The 16,061-nt window shown below is 40.7% G+C and overlaps 1 protein-coding gene and 1 long non-coding RNA gene across 2 annotated transcripts in view; one reads left to right on the plus strand and one right to left on the minus strand.

Annotated features, from left to right (window-relative positions):
* The window catches only part of CCDC80 (coiled-coil domain containing 80), a 101,183-nt gene extending 92,338 nt beyond the window's left edge, over nt 1–8,845 (minus strand). The window contains exons 1-2 of the mRNA XM_075853911.1: nt 8,529–8,845; nt 1,031–2,952 (exon numbers count right to left, since the gene is read on the minus strand). Of these exons, the coding sequence (XP_075710026.1) occupies nt 1,031–2,941 (1,911 nt within the window). The 5' untranslated portion in view covers nt 2,942–2,952; nt 8,529–8,845. The remainder of the gene's footprint in view (nt 1–1,030; nt 2,953–8,528) is intronic.
* Nucleotides 1–11,964, plus strand: part of LOC142743293 (uncharacterized) — a 33,007-nt gene extending 21,043 nt beyond the window's left edge. Inside the window, exons 2-3 of the long non-coding RNA XR_012881537.1 lie at nt 10,908–10,939; nt 11,045–11,964. This is a non-coding gene — a long non-coding RNA (uncharacterized LOC142743293). The remainder of the gene's footprint in view (nt 1–10,907; nt 10,940–11,044) is intronic.
* The last annotated feature ends 4,097 nt before the right edge of the window (nt 11,965–16,061 follow it).

The raw sequence follows: 16,061 nt of genomic DNA on the forward strand, positions 1-16,061 counted from the left end.
TCGGGCCGTAAACATCCCGAAAAACGGCTGAAAAATCGGAAGCAGAAGGCCTACAAACATCTGCCCATTGATTTCAATGGGAAATACGGTGTTCTGTTCCGACAGGGAGTTTTTTTTACGTCTCATTTTCAAATAACGGTGCATGTCACTTCTTGAGCCGTTCTTGGAGCTGTTTTTCATTGACTCAATAGAAAAACAGCTCGAAAAACGGCCATAAAAAACACTGCAAAAAACACTAGTTAATTAAAAAAAACGGCTGAAAATCAGGAGCTGATTTTCCTTGAAAACAGCTCCGTATTTTCAGTCGTATTTTGTTAAGTGTGTGAACATACCCTAGAGAGTCAGTCAGCTCTTGTGGCCAGATTCAACTTTACTTGGGAAACGCAGGATTAGCACATTACAATCAATGGGCTGACCTCGTGTCTCTAGAATGAAGATCGTCAGTCTCAAGGCGGCACAGTGCTTAGAAGAGTGGTGGAGCCTCTTAGTTCTAATAATCAATCAGGGTCCCAGGGGTTAGACCCCCCACAGAGTGGACATTTTTTGTGTAGCTTATACCATAATTGCATCTGGTGGGTTTATCTTCCAGTGATCCTCAGATTCTCTACAACATATGTTGAAAATGTTAGGTTTTAAAGTTTAAAACACTTTGTGATACACATTTATTAAATACATTTGATGTTTTTATATTGGTCCTATTGTTTTGGGAGACTTTTAAATCAGCTGGTATCCATATGGCTATCATTAGTTTTGTGTTTGTTACATCCCCAAATGAAGAATAAGTACATTAGTTTCTACCATATGCATGCATTGCTCATCTGTAGATATTCACAAATACGGCAGTTCCACAATTAAGACATATATTATAAACTGTAGGAAACACTTTTAACTTATTATCATTATCTAAATTTTCGTTCCAAAAAAATACAAGCTTTTCGCTACAAACTCAACAATTCATCTGTGTAACAACACTGATAATATTGCACAGTATAAAATGGTTATGTCTCAGTTAAGTGTTGTAAAGACTCACCAACAGTCTTCGTTTGCCTTCAAAGTTTTCCAAGAATGTTGACAATGATCTTCTCGGGGCCTCTGCAATTGTTTTTTTCCCTGATTTTACATATGTCTCTTCGTCACCTTTGCCTGTTTTCTTATTCTTTTTGTTACGATCTTTTTCTGGTTTAACTTTTTTATCTGACTTGTCCTTTTTAGGCGCTTTTTCTTTCTTTGGAGGTTTCTCTGACTTGTCAACTTTCTTTTTCTTCTTATCAGTCTTCTCAGGTTTTTCCTCCTTTTTTTGCTCTTTTCCTTTTTTAGGTGGAATGTTTACCTCTTCTATGGTCTCCTCTACCTGTGATGTTGTGGGTTTGCCAAGGTCAAATTTAACATCGTATTCATTGGTAAACATTTTCTCAACCACTTTCTTTTTAGATGATTTAGTCTTCTGTGGTCTCTTTTGAGTTGGTGTGACATCATGAGAACTGTGATCTTTTCTATCTGTACGGTTATCCCCAAACCGCACCATGTTTTCTTTTGTATAATGCTCTGTAGTGGTTGTTGAAACAACGGGAGCATCTGTGTGGGACTCATGGACCATTGGTTTGTTTGTTTTGCTTGTAGTAGCAAAGTGCTTTCCTGTCTGCACATACTGTCTATCTCTGTGTTTATCAGTTCTCACAGGAAAATAGTGCCCTACTGTTTCTGGATCTTGTGTTGTTACTTCAGCTTGCACAGGCAATCTGTGAGACTCTGAAGTTGTAAAAGACTTAGTAGACCATGGTTTTTGAGTTGTGGGAAGTACTGTTGTTGGCACTGTTGTTGGTGGCCTTGAAGGTGTAGTTAATATGCGTGTAGTGGCTTTTGTGGAAGGAGCAATAGTTGTTATTTTAATTGTGGTTGAAGGTGTTGATGGTGCTATAAAAGGCTTTCTTGTAGATCTAAGCCTAGTTGACCTTGTAGGGATTACATTTCTTCTTGGTCCCTCCTTTTTAACTGAGACTTTAATAGTTTCACTGGGTGGTGTAGGCTTTGTACCTCTTGTACTACTAGTACTACTACTACTACTACTACTACTACTACTCCCACTTGTTCCACTACTGCTACCCCCACTCTCACCTTCTTCAGATACTTGTCCTTCCACTCCAGCTGCTTTGCATTTTTGTACAAAACCTTTTTGTCTGAGTTTTTCTATTTTCCTAATTGGACTTTGATCAACAACCTCATACATTGCTTCTAGACGAACAGGATAAGGATACCTTTCCTCTACTTGCAAAGTTTTCTTAAGAAGAACCATACCAAACTTTCCTTTTTCTAGTTTTAAAGAAGTCATCATTTTTGGTACAATCGCTGGATCAAGAGTCTGTTCTAAGATCTTTCCTTCATTTGTAATTCGTCTTATTTTGCCTCCTTCTTCTCCTTCCTCATGGAATATGACAATCTGTTGAATATGTCTTTCAGCAAGTTCACAATACACATCATTTTTCAGAAGGCTCATCATAAGTCGGTAATAGCCATCAGATGCATGAGGAGCAGCGATAATCCATACTCTGTTTTTCCCAGCAAAGCTAGCAAGAATATTAGGTGAACTTGTGGCAGATGGGAAACGTGCTGTTCTAGAACGTGCAGATGTTACACTGTCATCCTTCAACATCCTAGCTTGTGGTTGTCTCACACCAGGCCTTAGATGTGTATTGGCCCTTTTAACCTGAGTTTGGCCTTCATCTTTCTGCATTGTTTGTGTCAAATTTCTTTTAACTAAACCCCTATTTATAGATTTGTTAAGTAAATGGCCATGCTGTCTATTAGAAGGTAGTGTTCTTCCATTGTGTGATGTACTGTTAGCTCCACTGTTCCTCTGAGACGCTCTCCTTTGATGGTCAGAAGTGCATATTAAACACACCGTCTGCAGGATTGCCAAACGTAATATTAGAGTCCAATTCATTGTCCTATTATCTGCAATAGACAGTAACAAAAAGTCTGATAGTACATAGTAATAACAGTTCTCTGAAAAAACTATCATAATTGGGAATTTATACTGGTTAATGGTAATCAAAAGGTTTGACAGGTTGACCTACTGTAGCATAATATATTAGAGGCAGAGCCTGCAAGCTTATGGCAGTCCTTTATATAGAAATTATCTCGCATTTTAGCCTACAATGTTTTGTTTCTAACCTAGAAAAATAAATCATATGCCCTAATAGGGCATATGGACAGGGTTTTTTGTTCTGAGACAACCCCTTTAACTGTGATAAAACCTGATTTTTTTCAGATTTTGAGTGGATTAAGTGTAAATGTATACATATGGAATACATGATACTGTTTATTCATTTTAACACTATTTGGCGTATATAAAGTACCCAACAGACATAAAAAAATCTTGTAGCTGGATTCTGCAATCATATTGCCTCCCATCAGTAGTTTATGTCTTGCTAACATACATTTGATAGGTTAGTAAGAAATAGGGGATGCATGGAAGGGAGTATGACTGCAGGATCAGACTACAAAGGGTTTGTTTGATGTCTGTCACCATGGAGACACAGGTTTGCATAGGAGCTATAGAAATCAAATGAAAGGAAATTTCTAATCAATACCTACGGGAAAGTTGATTCATTTTCATTTTAGATGCATTTGGACAATTAAAAAAAATTTGGTTGCGAAGTTGTGCATAGCTTGATCAGTCATAATCTGCTATAGGCAATTGGGTAACGTTTTGAAAAACCTGACACAAACTGATGTAAATGTCTTTCCCTGCTTTCCAAAAGTTGCCGTTATAGCTACAATAGGGTTGTCACCCTATGTTTGCCTAGATATCTAAATAAAAAATGTGTCTAGTATTGTAGCAAATTGCAATATAGGATATCATTTTAGCGTGTAACTAAGCAGGTTAGCCATTCAGTCTGGCTAAACTTAGTATTTACCCCTGTGAAAGCTGTAATGATGGGCCTATAGGACGTCACCTAGTTTTCCTAGAAACAGATGTAACTAAGAAATACTGATGTGAAACCTACAGCCAATTTTTTATAATTTGAAGGGCCAGCCTTAGGGGTGTGCAATATTTTCCTCTACTTTTTCTTTTTCTTACCTTAACAAGACTATTTAGCTATTGTATCCAAGTGCCAAGGCTACCTGGTTCCATCGATTAAAGAACAGCAGCTTTATGTTTCAATGACATTGCATCTTGCTGTATAAGATCTATGTACAATATCAAATTAAGTATTCATTAATTTAGTAGGATAGCTCTGTACCTCGGGATTGCTTCATTGTACAATAAACATTACAAGCAAACCTCCCAACTTTCAAGTAACACAAAGAGGGACAACCGATGCGGCGCGCACAGAGCGTCGCAGCAAATGTTTTTCTTTTAAGCCCCGCCACCTATCCCACCCAATCCTTGCCCATACACACCCGGTTCAGCCCACACAGTATCATGCTCCCATAGTGCCTCCCACACCGTATAATACCAAATAGCTGCCCCCACTCAGTATAATGCTCCCTAGCTGACACCATACAGTATAATTGCCCCATAGCTGCCACCATACAGTATAATGCCTCACAGATATCCCCCATACAGTATAATGACCACACAGATGACCCATATAGTATAATGCCAACACAGATTCTTCCATGCATTATAATGTCCATACAGATGCCCCCATGAAGTGTAATGCCCATACAGAAACCCCCATGCAGTATAATGCCCAAACAAATTCCCCCATAGAGCATAATGCCCCATAGCTGCCCCCATGCAGCATAATGCCCCCATAGCTGCCCCAAACAGTATAATGCCCTCATATAGCTTAATGCCCCCAAAGCTGCCCCCATAAAGCATAATGCCCCATAGCTGCCCCATACGTTATAATGCCCCCTAGCTGCCCTTATACAGTATAATGCCACCTTAGCCATCCCTAGTGCCAGTGCCCTTGTAGATAGTGACACAGTGCCCATGTAGATAGTGCCCATGTAGATAGGACCACAATGTCCCCTGTAGATAGTGCCCCTATATAGTGCCACAGTGTCCATGTATATAGTGCCACATCCCCCTTGAAGATAGAGCCACCCCTGTGGATAGTGCCATTGGGACTCCCTCTAGGAGCAAAATCCCCAGCCAGAGCGTAGGCCGGGGATTCTGCTCCTAGAGGGAAGCCCTGAGGCCACTGTCCATATATGGACAGTGACATCAGTGGCTACTCCTTGAGCGGAATCCCCGTTGCCGACTCTGGCCGGGGTTTTCACTAAAGGAGTAGCCCGTGACATCAATGTCCATATATGAACAGTAACCTCATGTGTTTACCTCTAGGAGCGGAATCCCCAGCCAGATTATATAAAATGGGGATTCCACTCAAGAAGCAGCCACTGATGTCACTGTTCATATATGGACAGTGATGTCAAGGGCTTCCCCGAGCACAGCGCTTAAAGAAGTGCTGTACCCGAGGAGTCCTCGGTGAGCGGATGAGCTCCATTTGCGCCTCCGCTCTGAACTAATTTTGAAGCAGGGAGCTGATGGTTCCCTGCTTCAGAATTGGGTTCAACTGTATCTGCATCCTGAGGACACAGATACAGTTGAAAGCAGGACATACTCCCGACACCGCCTGGAATCTGGGACTGTCCTGCTGAATCCGGGATGGTTGGGAGGTATACTATAAGTGATTATGGCTTCATACTACCTGCATCTAGTGCTGCTATCCCATGGTGTAGCAGGGCAGCTTGTGGCTCCCCAGAAATAGGGTCCCTGTTATAGCTGGTACCTCTGCATCCCAACAGCTACATATTTAAGCTATATATTGTACATATATACCAGACATAAAATAGGCAGAATGTGTTTGGAATCCGCTGTAAAATCTTACAAACACAGACAACACATAGCCATTACTCTTTACATTTCACCTTCATGTGTTTATTTACACTATGGTCTTGGCAAAAATAAGTCATGGATCAGTGAATGTACTTATAATAATAATAATAATAACAATAATGATAAGCGCATATATTCAACAGTGCAAATGGTAAGGCTTCGTTCACATCTGCGTCAGGGCTCCGCTCTGACATTCTGTGGGAGATTTCCGTCAGAACGGAGCCCTGACTGAAACAAACAGAAACCATAGGTTTCCATTTTCATCACCATTGATTTCAATGGTGACGTATCTGATGCAAATGGTTTCCGTTTGTCTCCGTTGTGCAAGGGTTCCGTCGTTTTGACGGAATGAATAGCAAAGTCGAGTGTAGAGAGGGAGGATAGCACCTACAAAAGAGTCTGCAGGGGGAGGGGATCACACAGGCTGTATCAGAGTGTAGAGAGGGAGTCTACTGAAGAGGAAAGCAATACAGAAGTGAAGCTGTGCTAGTTCATGAGAGCTAGTTCATGTAGAGAGGGAGTCTACAGAAGTGGAAAGTAGTACAGAAGTGAAGCTGTGCTAGTTTATGAGAGCTAGCGGAGAGTGCCGCATCCTCAATTTACAGAATCATGCCCAGCATTGCTGTGAAGGGCATGCCTACACATGATCAAAGTTTAAAACTAGAAGCAATTTGCAAACTGAATATCAGGGGGTGGGGGGGGGGTGGGGGTGTGGCTGAAAATAGGAAATGGAGATTGCAGCCTGAAACTCGGTGCATATTTTAACTTATGTAAAAAAGTTTCCTTGTCTTGTCAAATGTGTAGCCTTAAGATATAAGCATATCAGAAAATAACCTAGATGGAGAGATTGATTCTCCACTGTAGTTTTTTTGCCAACCTATTTAAGTCTAAAGCCTGCAGTCTTTGATACAAAATTCAACTGGATCAGTAAATGCTGAGCTAATCAAATGATATTACACAATCTTTTCATATTGTTTATATTGTGAGGCCAGGCTTATAATAAAATAGGCCTGGTTGAAGTCTTTGATGCATACCTATGACTGCCTCAGAATAGGCCATTAATATGTAATAAGTGGGGATCAGATCCCAGCACCCCCATCAATCAGCAGTAAGAAGGGACATCCGGAGTGAATAGTACTAATATGCAGAACCAGGCACAGCCTCATGGATGAGAGCGGTTCTGTGTCAGGTACTTCAGTGACCTCCATGATCACACATTGATGGCTTGACCTAATAATAGGCCATTATTGTCTAATCCTGGAAACCCTGATATGTAATGCCTAAACATCCTACAGAGAAAGAGACCAAGCTTGCTATAGAAGAGGCAATAGTGTTAAGTCAAGGACTACACACAGTGGTGTATACAGAAGGCAAAGATCAAACTGCCCCCCTCAATATGGTGCAAGGCTTTGCCACCCAGAACTGAGTGGAAGATTTTTTCCTCTCCACCCTTTTTCCATGACTCATGGGCCAATTCCCCACCCCTATTTGCTAACAATACAGTTCCTCTAGAGGACGGAGTCCTCTGTATCGTGCAAGGTATCATGCTGCCTGCTTATTGTTTAAACTTGTCCTACTTAATACCATGGGCATTGAGGCAGGGCTACACTTTGATGTCATAATCCCATTGCATCTCACCTGTTAGCAGAGGCATGAGACACAAAGCTTTGGTCATGTCGTATGTGATGTTACTTATGTTATCATAAAGCCTTTGCTTAGAGCTCCAGTATAGGGTAAAAAGAGTCGAAAAGTTTTATAAAAATTTACTTCATTCAACCGAGCACTAAATTTGTAATATGTTTAGTCTAAGCTGCCCCTTCTAATAGTACAATCGGCCAGATAAGTTTGGGCATCCTTGTGCTGCTATATACAATATATATACATTTATATTATATATATATATATATATATATATATATATATATATATATATATATATATATAGCATATAGCATATATTTTTGTATCGTCTCCAGTTAAAGGGTTTATTTAAAATTTAGACCAGACCATTTTTATTATCTCCCTAGATATAATATCCCTCTGAGTCATGAATGTCTCAACCCTCCCCCACTCCCCCAACATTTCTAACTTCTGCCTTACAGCTGAACATTTGCTTTCCTGAAATCTTTTGGTAGTCTGTTTTGGCTCTTTGAACAAATGATTCAATGTTACTCCCTAAGTTCATGTATTCAGTTGTATCAACATAGCTCAGAATTGAAATTAAGTATGTTTGCTCCTTCTTGAGAACTTGAACAACACAGTTCTTAAAGGGTTAAACCTTTCTCTACGCAACACATTGTAAGTCAAGTAAACCTTACTAGTGGGAAAATGAAGCAAAAACCGAAGCAAAGTCATCAAAACTTTTCTGTAAAAGGGGGTAATCATACACAATATACTACATAAAGTTAGTGGTCTCATGCTATACCCCGCAATTTAATTTTTTTTTTAATAAGGCATTGTTAACCATGCTTTTCTAGAACTTTCTACAACTTTTCAGTGCCACAACATTATTGCAGGAGAACATACCTGAATCCCAGAAATCATGTAGCATACCTATAATGTCTATGCATTTCTGTACATACAGTGTATGGTCATTCTGGTCAGTATGGATAATGTGGGAGTCTATAAAACCAGTAAAAGAATGGGGAGGGGGTGGTTGAGTCAATTTAGTTATTACCTTGTTTCTTCTGCTAACATTTACACCTCCATTTCTATATGTTGACGGTATCAGCTGTCCTCCTATAGCATCTGCTTGTTCAGATGTTCATAGTTTTCTTCCTCATTTTGTTCTTCTTGGTCCTTTGTTTGAGGACGGGATGAGTATGGATTGATAGACTCCTGACTGAAGGAAATGACACAACTTTTTCTTTGACCAGTGTTTATTCTTCTCCTCGACTCCTGTTTCCTGTGCACTTTTAATATTTAGTTTCAGTGAAAAGAGTTTAGAGGGGAAATGTCTACTCCACCGTAAAACACATTCACACAAGATCTGCAGTCTCTGCAAGCCAGAGAAAAAATTTGGGAAGAATTTAACTGATCAGCAGAACACCGCCTCCTGCCCAATAGAAGCCATGAGGGAGGGCTGAGGACTGAGATTTACTTATGGGGCTGAAACATTACACATCATCAGAAAGTAAGGAAGGATGTTAGCTACATATGCTACATTACATGGTGTTTGGATTTGTTGGACATTTCAAAAACTTTTCATCAATGCAAATTCAAAGTGAAATAGATCATTCTATACATAGTATACACAAAAAAACAAAAGCACTTATGTTAGATTTGCTGTTCATTTTCTGAACACTTAAGCCTTGTTCACACAGGGCAGTTCCGCTGCAATTTTTGATGTATTTTTCTTAGCGTGGATTAGAGCCAAAAAAAGCTTCTTTTATTTCGAAAAAGCATCAAAGATTGTACCAACACAATGCTGTGTGAACCTGGTCTAAGTGAAATATGTATATACAATATTTAATGGTTTATACTTATCACTTTCCATACATTTATATTTCATAGGGAGATTCTACGTTGAAGGCAGAGTCATGTGCTTATAGAGGCCGTACAGAGGCAAACGGTGTCACTATGAAGCCATAGGCAATGCCATATAGCACCTCTGTACTGCACTGAATTATGAGAGCGTTCTCCACTGGAAACATTGCTTCTAGGGGAGAATACCTTCGTAATGCACCACCCTATGAATATGAATCCAAGAGTAAACACCCCCCATGTGTTTCTATATGACATCCGAGTCATAAATAGGTATATAGCGAACCTATAGATTTATATAGGTCTCGTATTACAGAACTTGTACAGAACCAAAATATGGTAGTGTGCATGTGGCCTATGGAAAAATGTTTAATTTTCATATTCTATTTTTAGACAAGATATGTGGATTGGCACCCCCACTGTTGCCTCTAATGAAATTGATCCTGGCATTACGAAGTAGTTGATACCATTTTGATGGTGTTTGAGTTTTATCGCATTTTATAAAATCCGACACAGCGATTACTGTGAACAAAATTTTTAGTAAATGAACTGTATTCTTCTCTAAAATGTTTCAAATTGCTCCCAAGGTATCCAAATGCTCCTTTGAGTCCTGGCAGACAAAGTTGGGGGTTCAAGATAAGAAGCCCCACTCACATTCTCCACTGCTAAATAGAAAAAATAATGACTTCATCATTGCTAAAAGGGAAAATTCCTTTAAGTGGTTAAACTACTAATAAGTTTCATAAAAATGATTTTACTTTGGAAAATCTTGGAAAACTCCATAAATCGACTTTATTTTTTTATTTTTTTATCCCTGCTGCAGTGCAGGGTAGTCATAGCCATCTAGGTGGAGGCAATCTATGGTGATAGACATTGTATATAAGTGCACTCTTTGGCAGGCACAGTATATATGGGACACTGTTTGGACGGTACTATTTAAAGGGGCACTCTCTGACAGGCACTGTAATTATGAGAGTACTTTCTGGATGGTAATGTATGTATGTGGGCACTCTGTGGTTGGCACTATTTATGGTGGGTCCTGACAGGTACAGTGTATGGGGGCACCTGGCCGGTACTGTGTATGGATACACTTAGAAAGCACTATGTATGGATGAACATAGGAGGCACTGTATATGGGGCAGTTTCTATTTTACGGGAGCAGCTGCCGGACACTTTTGATGTGGCAGTATTGCTGTCATCACTATGATCACACTGTTATGGGGCATTACATTTGCCTTTTAATTGGTTAATAGTTATATGTGGAGACACTACCAGAGAGAGGGGAGAGATGTGTTGCTAAAGAAAGGAGATAGAAATGTTCATGTGACAAACTAGCTGGAAGAAGCCTTCAAGACAGATGAAGATAAAAGACAAAATAAATGACCGCAATCAGAGAATACATTAACTGTGATTCTTTTAATTTAAAGAAGCACTCCGGCAATTATTATTTTTTTTTCTCATATAATGTTAACTCGCCAGCAATATTCTAGCAGAGTCATTTGTTTCTATCCAGCTCAGTTGCATCAATACATTTTGTACCTCTATTCTTTACATAGGTTTTTTTTCTCTTTAGCTCATGAAGGAATCATACGGAGAGCAATACAGGTTTGTACTCCATGCACTTCCATATTGGAGGCCTATGTCTGAAAGCTTGAAGATCCATCTTTTTTGGGATCTATCAGTAAATGTATTTTGTTGTATTTTTTTCAGTTATTGCATCAGTGGACCATGCAGATATCTCCACAAATATGAAGACAACCTTTACAGCCTAGATTATAGTCCAGAGCTGCATTCTCAATTCTGCTGGTTGTTATTTGAAACAATTGACAAGCTTGTCACCAAGCACGTTCCTATTAGCTTAGCTGAACTTCTACAATGCAGTGGTACAGTTAATTTTCACCAAAGTACATTATAGAATGTAAATCACTAGTGCAAGCCCTACAGACATTCATAAGGCAATGAATCCTGGGAGATTTTTAGTCTTAAAGCAGCAGACGTATGAACGCTGAAATATAATAAGAAAAAAAACAAAGAATAAATTAGAAAAGTTGCTCATTAATTAATTAAACTGTAAAACAGAATTCAAACGTTGACGAATGCTATAAAATTATACTGTGGTTAGAGGAATAACTGGCACATAAGCTTTTGTCCACTGGAGGTGCATTGCTAGAATGTAAAATAAAACAGTAGCACCTTGGGGCCCGAGGAGTGGGAGTGCATGGGTTGAAGATAGTTGGTTGAGAATGATTCGTTATTTTACTAGTGAATGGTGTGTAATACTGCATATTTTTACACATAGGTATGTTTTGTTCTTTAGCCCTACAAATAATTTGGACCCTCATAAATACACTATATACATACACTACAGTATACTTGTAATTTACAGTCATATAGTGACCAAATACTAAGACTATGACACAGTGATGAAATAATACCTCCACACCATGACAAAATATTACCGCCACACCGCAACTAAATAATAATATCGCCATATAGTGACCAAACAATTAAACCCTATAACACAGTTGCCGTCTTCTCGGATTGTATTAGTTTCCTGTTTGTATGCCTTCCCTTACAGCAACAGATGTCCCCAAGCCAGCCACAGTGCTCCCCAGAGCACCAGCTATATATGCCCCTCATGAATGATACAGATGCTCCCACAACAGCTAAAATTTCTCTCCACAGATCCAGCATCAATATTTCCCCAATGATATAGCCACAGTTTCCCCCATGAGTTTTAACCACATATGGCTCCTATGACAGCAACACATATCCCGAAGTCAGCCCCACTGCCTCCGGGAGTTCTAGCCACAACCATCTATTCCTCCTATGACATCCATATTTGCCCCTGCAGATCAAGCCACAATGCCCCCCATGATGCCAGCAACGGCCGGTCTTAGGGTTGTGCGACCTGTACGGGTGCACAGGGCACTGCACCCTCCCAGCATATAGGGGGCATCACTGGGCTCTGCCCTGGTGCGTAGCTAGGGGGAGAGGCGGGGCCCCGGGCGCAACTCTGAGGTGGGGAAGAGGGGGCAACGCAGAGCAGCTGTACCAAACAGATTATCGCTGCTGACATAGGCCCTGTATGCCGGGCGGCTGCAGCAGCGATCAGCCTTCGGAGGAGGCAGGAGGTTTTGCGGCGGCGTTCTGACTGGCGTCAGTGCCGGCCCGGGGTTGGACTAGTCCAGTCACCTGACCTGTCACCTGACCTTACGTCAGTGATATGCGGTCAGGTGAGTCACGTCAGGCAGAGCGGAAAGTGTTAGTTATCGCTTGGTATGTGCAGATATTGGCCCTTTAACTAAGACTAATATTAATAAGAAGGGATGCTTTCCCTGCCTTGGATGTTGCAATTACAACAATGTACTGCAGGGAAATACTTTTGTACGTCCCAGGACTGGAAAAACATATAGGATTAAACAGTTTTTTACTTGTCAATTAAGTTTTATCATATATGTTATACAGTGTCCATGTGTATACTATTAGGAGTAAGAAGGTAGATTTGCCTCTCCCGGAACATTTTATTAGACACAGACACAATATCTCGCAGCTTCGATTCAAAATAATCGATGGGGTGGCCCCAATGAGGAGAGGAGGAGACAGGGAAAAGGCCATGAAAAAACTTGAATTGAAGTGGATCTATGAATTGGATACCCTGGAACCTAAAGGGTTGAATAGGGAGTTCAGAACTACAGGTATTTGTTAACCATGTGCCCTATGGCAGGGCTCTGGCCACACAATCATTAGGAGAATATTTATGATCTAGTGCCCGACCATTGGTCATGTTATTGTGGGTAATTATCGGATGGTTTTTTTAATAATTGCTTACTTGTTTTTATATATATATTTTAGGTAATTCACATTATTTGGGAGCTAATTTTGGAATACATTATGAAGGAAGCCTTGAGAATTTCTGATTAGTTTTGATCTCGGATTGCTGTGCGTCCTGGGACTATCCGCCTGCCTCATCGAAGATTATAGTTGTTGAATTTTAAAAAGCCTTATTATTGTCCCAAATAATGGGGTTGAACACTATTATGTAATGCTATTATATTGACTTAATATCTTCTGATCCCATTATTTGGGACTATGTATATATCCATTCTACCTTATAGTTAATATACATGTTAAGGCCTTAGAGCTTATGATTTATATATTTCATAATTGTTCCCCTATGGCTTATTTAAAATATTAACTTTGAGCTTTTGGTAATATTAACCTGTATTCTCTTTTGATGAGGCACGCACAATCCTTAGTAGGGGTAAAATAGAGATGTGATCTGTGCTCCGTTGACGACTTGCTAGCGTCATTTGGTTGCCTTGGCAACTAGCCCTCTGCTGTTTGGCATAATATGTCTCTGCTATGTGAGTAGACGCAAGCGCATAGGCGATCTTAAGCACGCATGCGCAGTCCGCATTGTGATTGCGATGTGCTATCTTGGAGATGGGAGACGCCGGATGTTTATAACAGGGAGGGCCTCACATGCGCAGTAGAGAGCTGTGCATGCTGCAAGCATTAGGAGCTTAAATATACTGATATACAGGTATTTCTCTTGGCGATCCAAATATATTTGGGTATTATGTAACATGTTGATATTATGGGGGATATTTATCTGTCTTGCTATGTATTTTTTAGTGTTATACACTTGTTGTTTATATGAAAGTCGTTCAGGAAGTGATGTCATATGTTATATGCTATATAAAGTGTGCATTGATTCACTGTTATTATGATTGATAAAGAGCCAGCATTGGATGAAACGTTGCAAGTTTTATTGCTACCATTCTACGCTCTGGCGGCAGTGTGGCACTAAGTACAAGGGGAGGGTGATTCAGTGGCACTATATACAAGGGGAGGGGAGTTCAGTACCACTAAGTACAAGGGGGAGGGGGGTTCAGTGGCACTAAGTACAATGGGGGGACAGGGGTTGTGTGGCACTAAGTACAAGGGGGGAAAGGGGGGTTGTGTGGCACTAAGTACAACGAGGAGGGGGGTTGTGTGGCACTAAGTACAAGGGGGGGTTGTGTGGCACTAAGTACAAGGGGGGTTTGTGTGGCACTAAGAACAAGGGGAGGGGGGTTGTGTGGCACTATATACAAGGGGGAGGGGGGTTGCGTGGCACTACGTACAAAGGGGGGCAGTGCAGCACTAAGTACGAGGAAGGCACTAAGGAAGGCAGTGTGGCACTAAGTACAAGGGGGGTGTGGCGCTATCTACAAGGGGACTGTGTGGCGCTATCTACAAGAGGGGGCAGTGTGTGGCACTATCTAGAAGAGGAGGCTGTGTGTGGCACTATCTACAAGAGGGGGCTGTGTGTGGCGCTATCTACAGGGGTGATGTGTGTGGCGCTATCTTCAGGGGGGCTGTGTGTGGAGCTATCCACAAGGGGTGTGTGTGGCACTATCTACAAGAGGGCTGTGCGTGGCACTATCTACAAGGGGGCTGCGTGTAGCGCTATCTACAAGGGGGCTGTGTGTGGCGCTATCTACAAGGGGGCTGTTTGTAGTGCTATCAACAGGGGGTCTGTGTGGCGCTATCTACAGGGGGCTGTGTGTTGTCTCTTTAATTTATTTTCTTTTAACTTATTGTTATGTTTAACTCCCTTATATAACTATATTGCTTGTAAAATGTTGAAATGGTTGTATGCTCAAATTACACCTCATTGATTAGTAGAGAGAGCAAACATGGTGAGAGGGAAGATGTCGGAAAAGAACTTGGGGGAGGGAGGGTGCTGGAGAACCGAGCTACGCCTCTGGCTCTGCCTCTACTTTGTGCTCTTCTGTCATTCTGTTAGCAAGGAGAAATGGTAAGTGAGTATGTGTGTCTATATGTCTCTGTTTGTATAGTCTGTTTGTATGTCTCTGTTTGTCTATATGTCTCTGTTTGTATATAAGTCTCTCTGTTTGTATGTGTATATGTTACAATGTGTGTGTGTGTGTGTGTGTGTGTGTGTGTGTGTGTGTTTGTGTGTCTATATATGTGTCTGCATGTGTTTATGTCTCTTTGTAAGTGTGTGTGTTCAATATTAAAGTAAAACAGATAAAATGATTATATCTGTGCTACCCCTATATACTATTCTGCCCCCTGATTACGATGCTGCCCCTTATATACTATGCTGCCCCTATATACTATGCTGTGCCATATATACTATGCTGCCCCTTATATACTATGTTGCCCCTATATGCTATGCTGCCCCTTATATACTATGCTGACCCCTATATGCTATGCTACCCCTATAGACTATGCTGCCCCCTATATACTATGCTGCCCTTTATATACTATGCTGCCCCTTATATACTATGCTGCCCCTATATACTATGCTGCTCCTTATATACTCTGCTGCCACCTATATACTATGCTGCCCCTTATATACTATGCTTTTCCCTATATACTATGCTGTCCCTTATATACTCTGTTGCCCCTATATACTATGCTGCCCCATATATACTATGCTGCCCCTTATATACTATGCTGCCCCTTAAGGGAAACACCACATTTTCATAGATGGTAATCTATAAAACTTTAATGAACTCGTGGCAATTAATTCATTGAAATAAACTTTTTAAAGTGTATCTCCAGTTTGGAGGTGCAGTGCATGATAGTTATCACTGTGTGTTATCTGTGGTGTTACATTGTTACATAGGACTGCAGGTAACATCTACAACATAATCTGCACTCAGAGAGTTATCCCTGTGTTATCAGCGGTGTTACATAGGTGTAATGGCAG

This window comes from Rhinoderma darwinii, chromosome 2 (assembly GCF_050947455.1).
Source record: "Rhinoderma darwinii isolate aRhiDar2 chromosome 2, aRhiDar2.hap1, whole genome shotgun sequence".
Taxonomy (NCBI): Eukaryota; Metazoa; Chordata; class Amphibia; order Anura; family Rhinodermatidae; genus Rhinoderma; species Rhinoderma darwinii.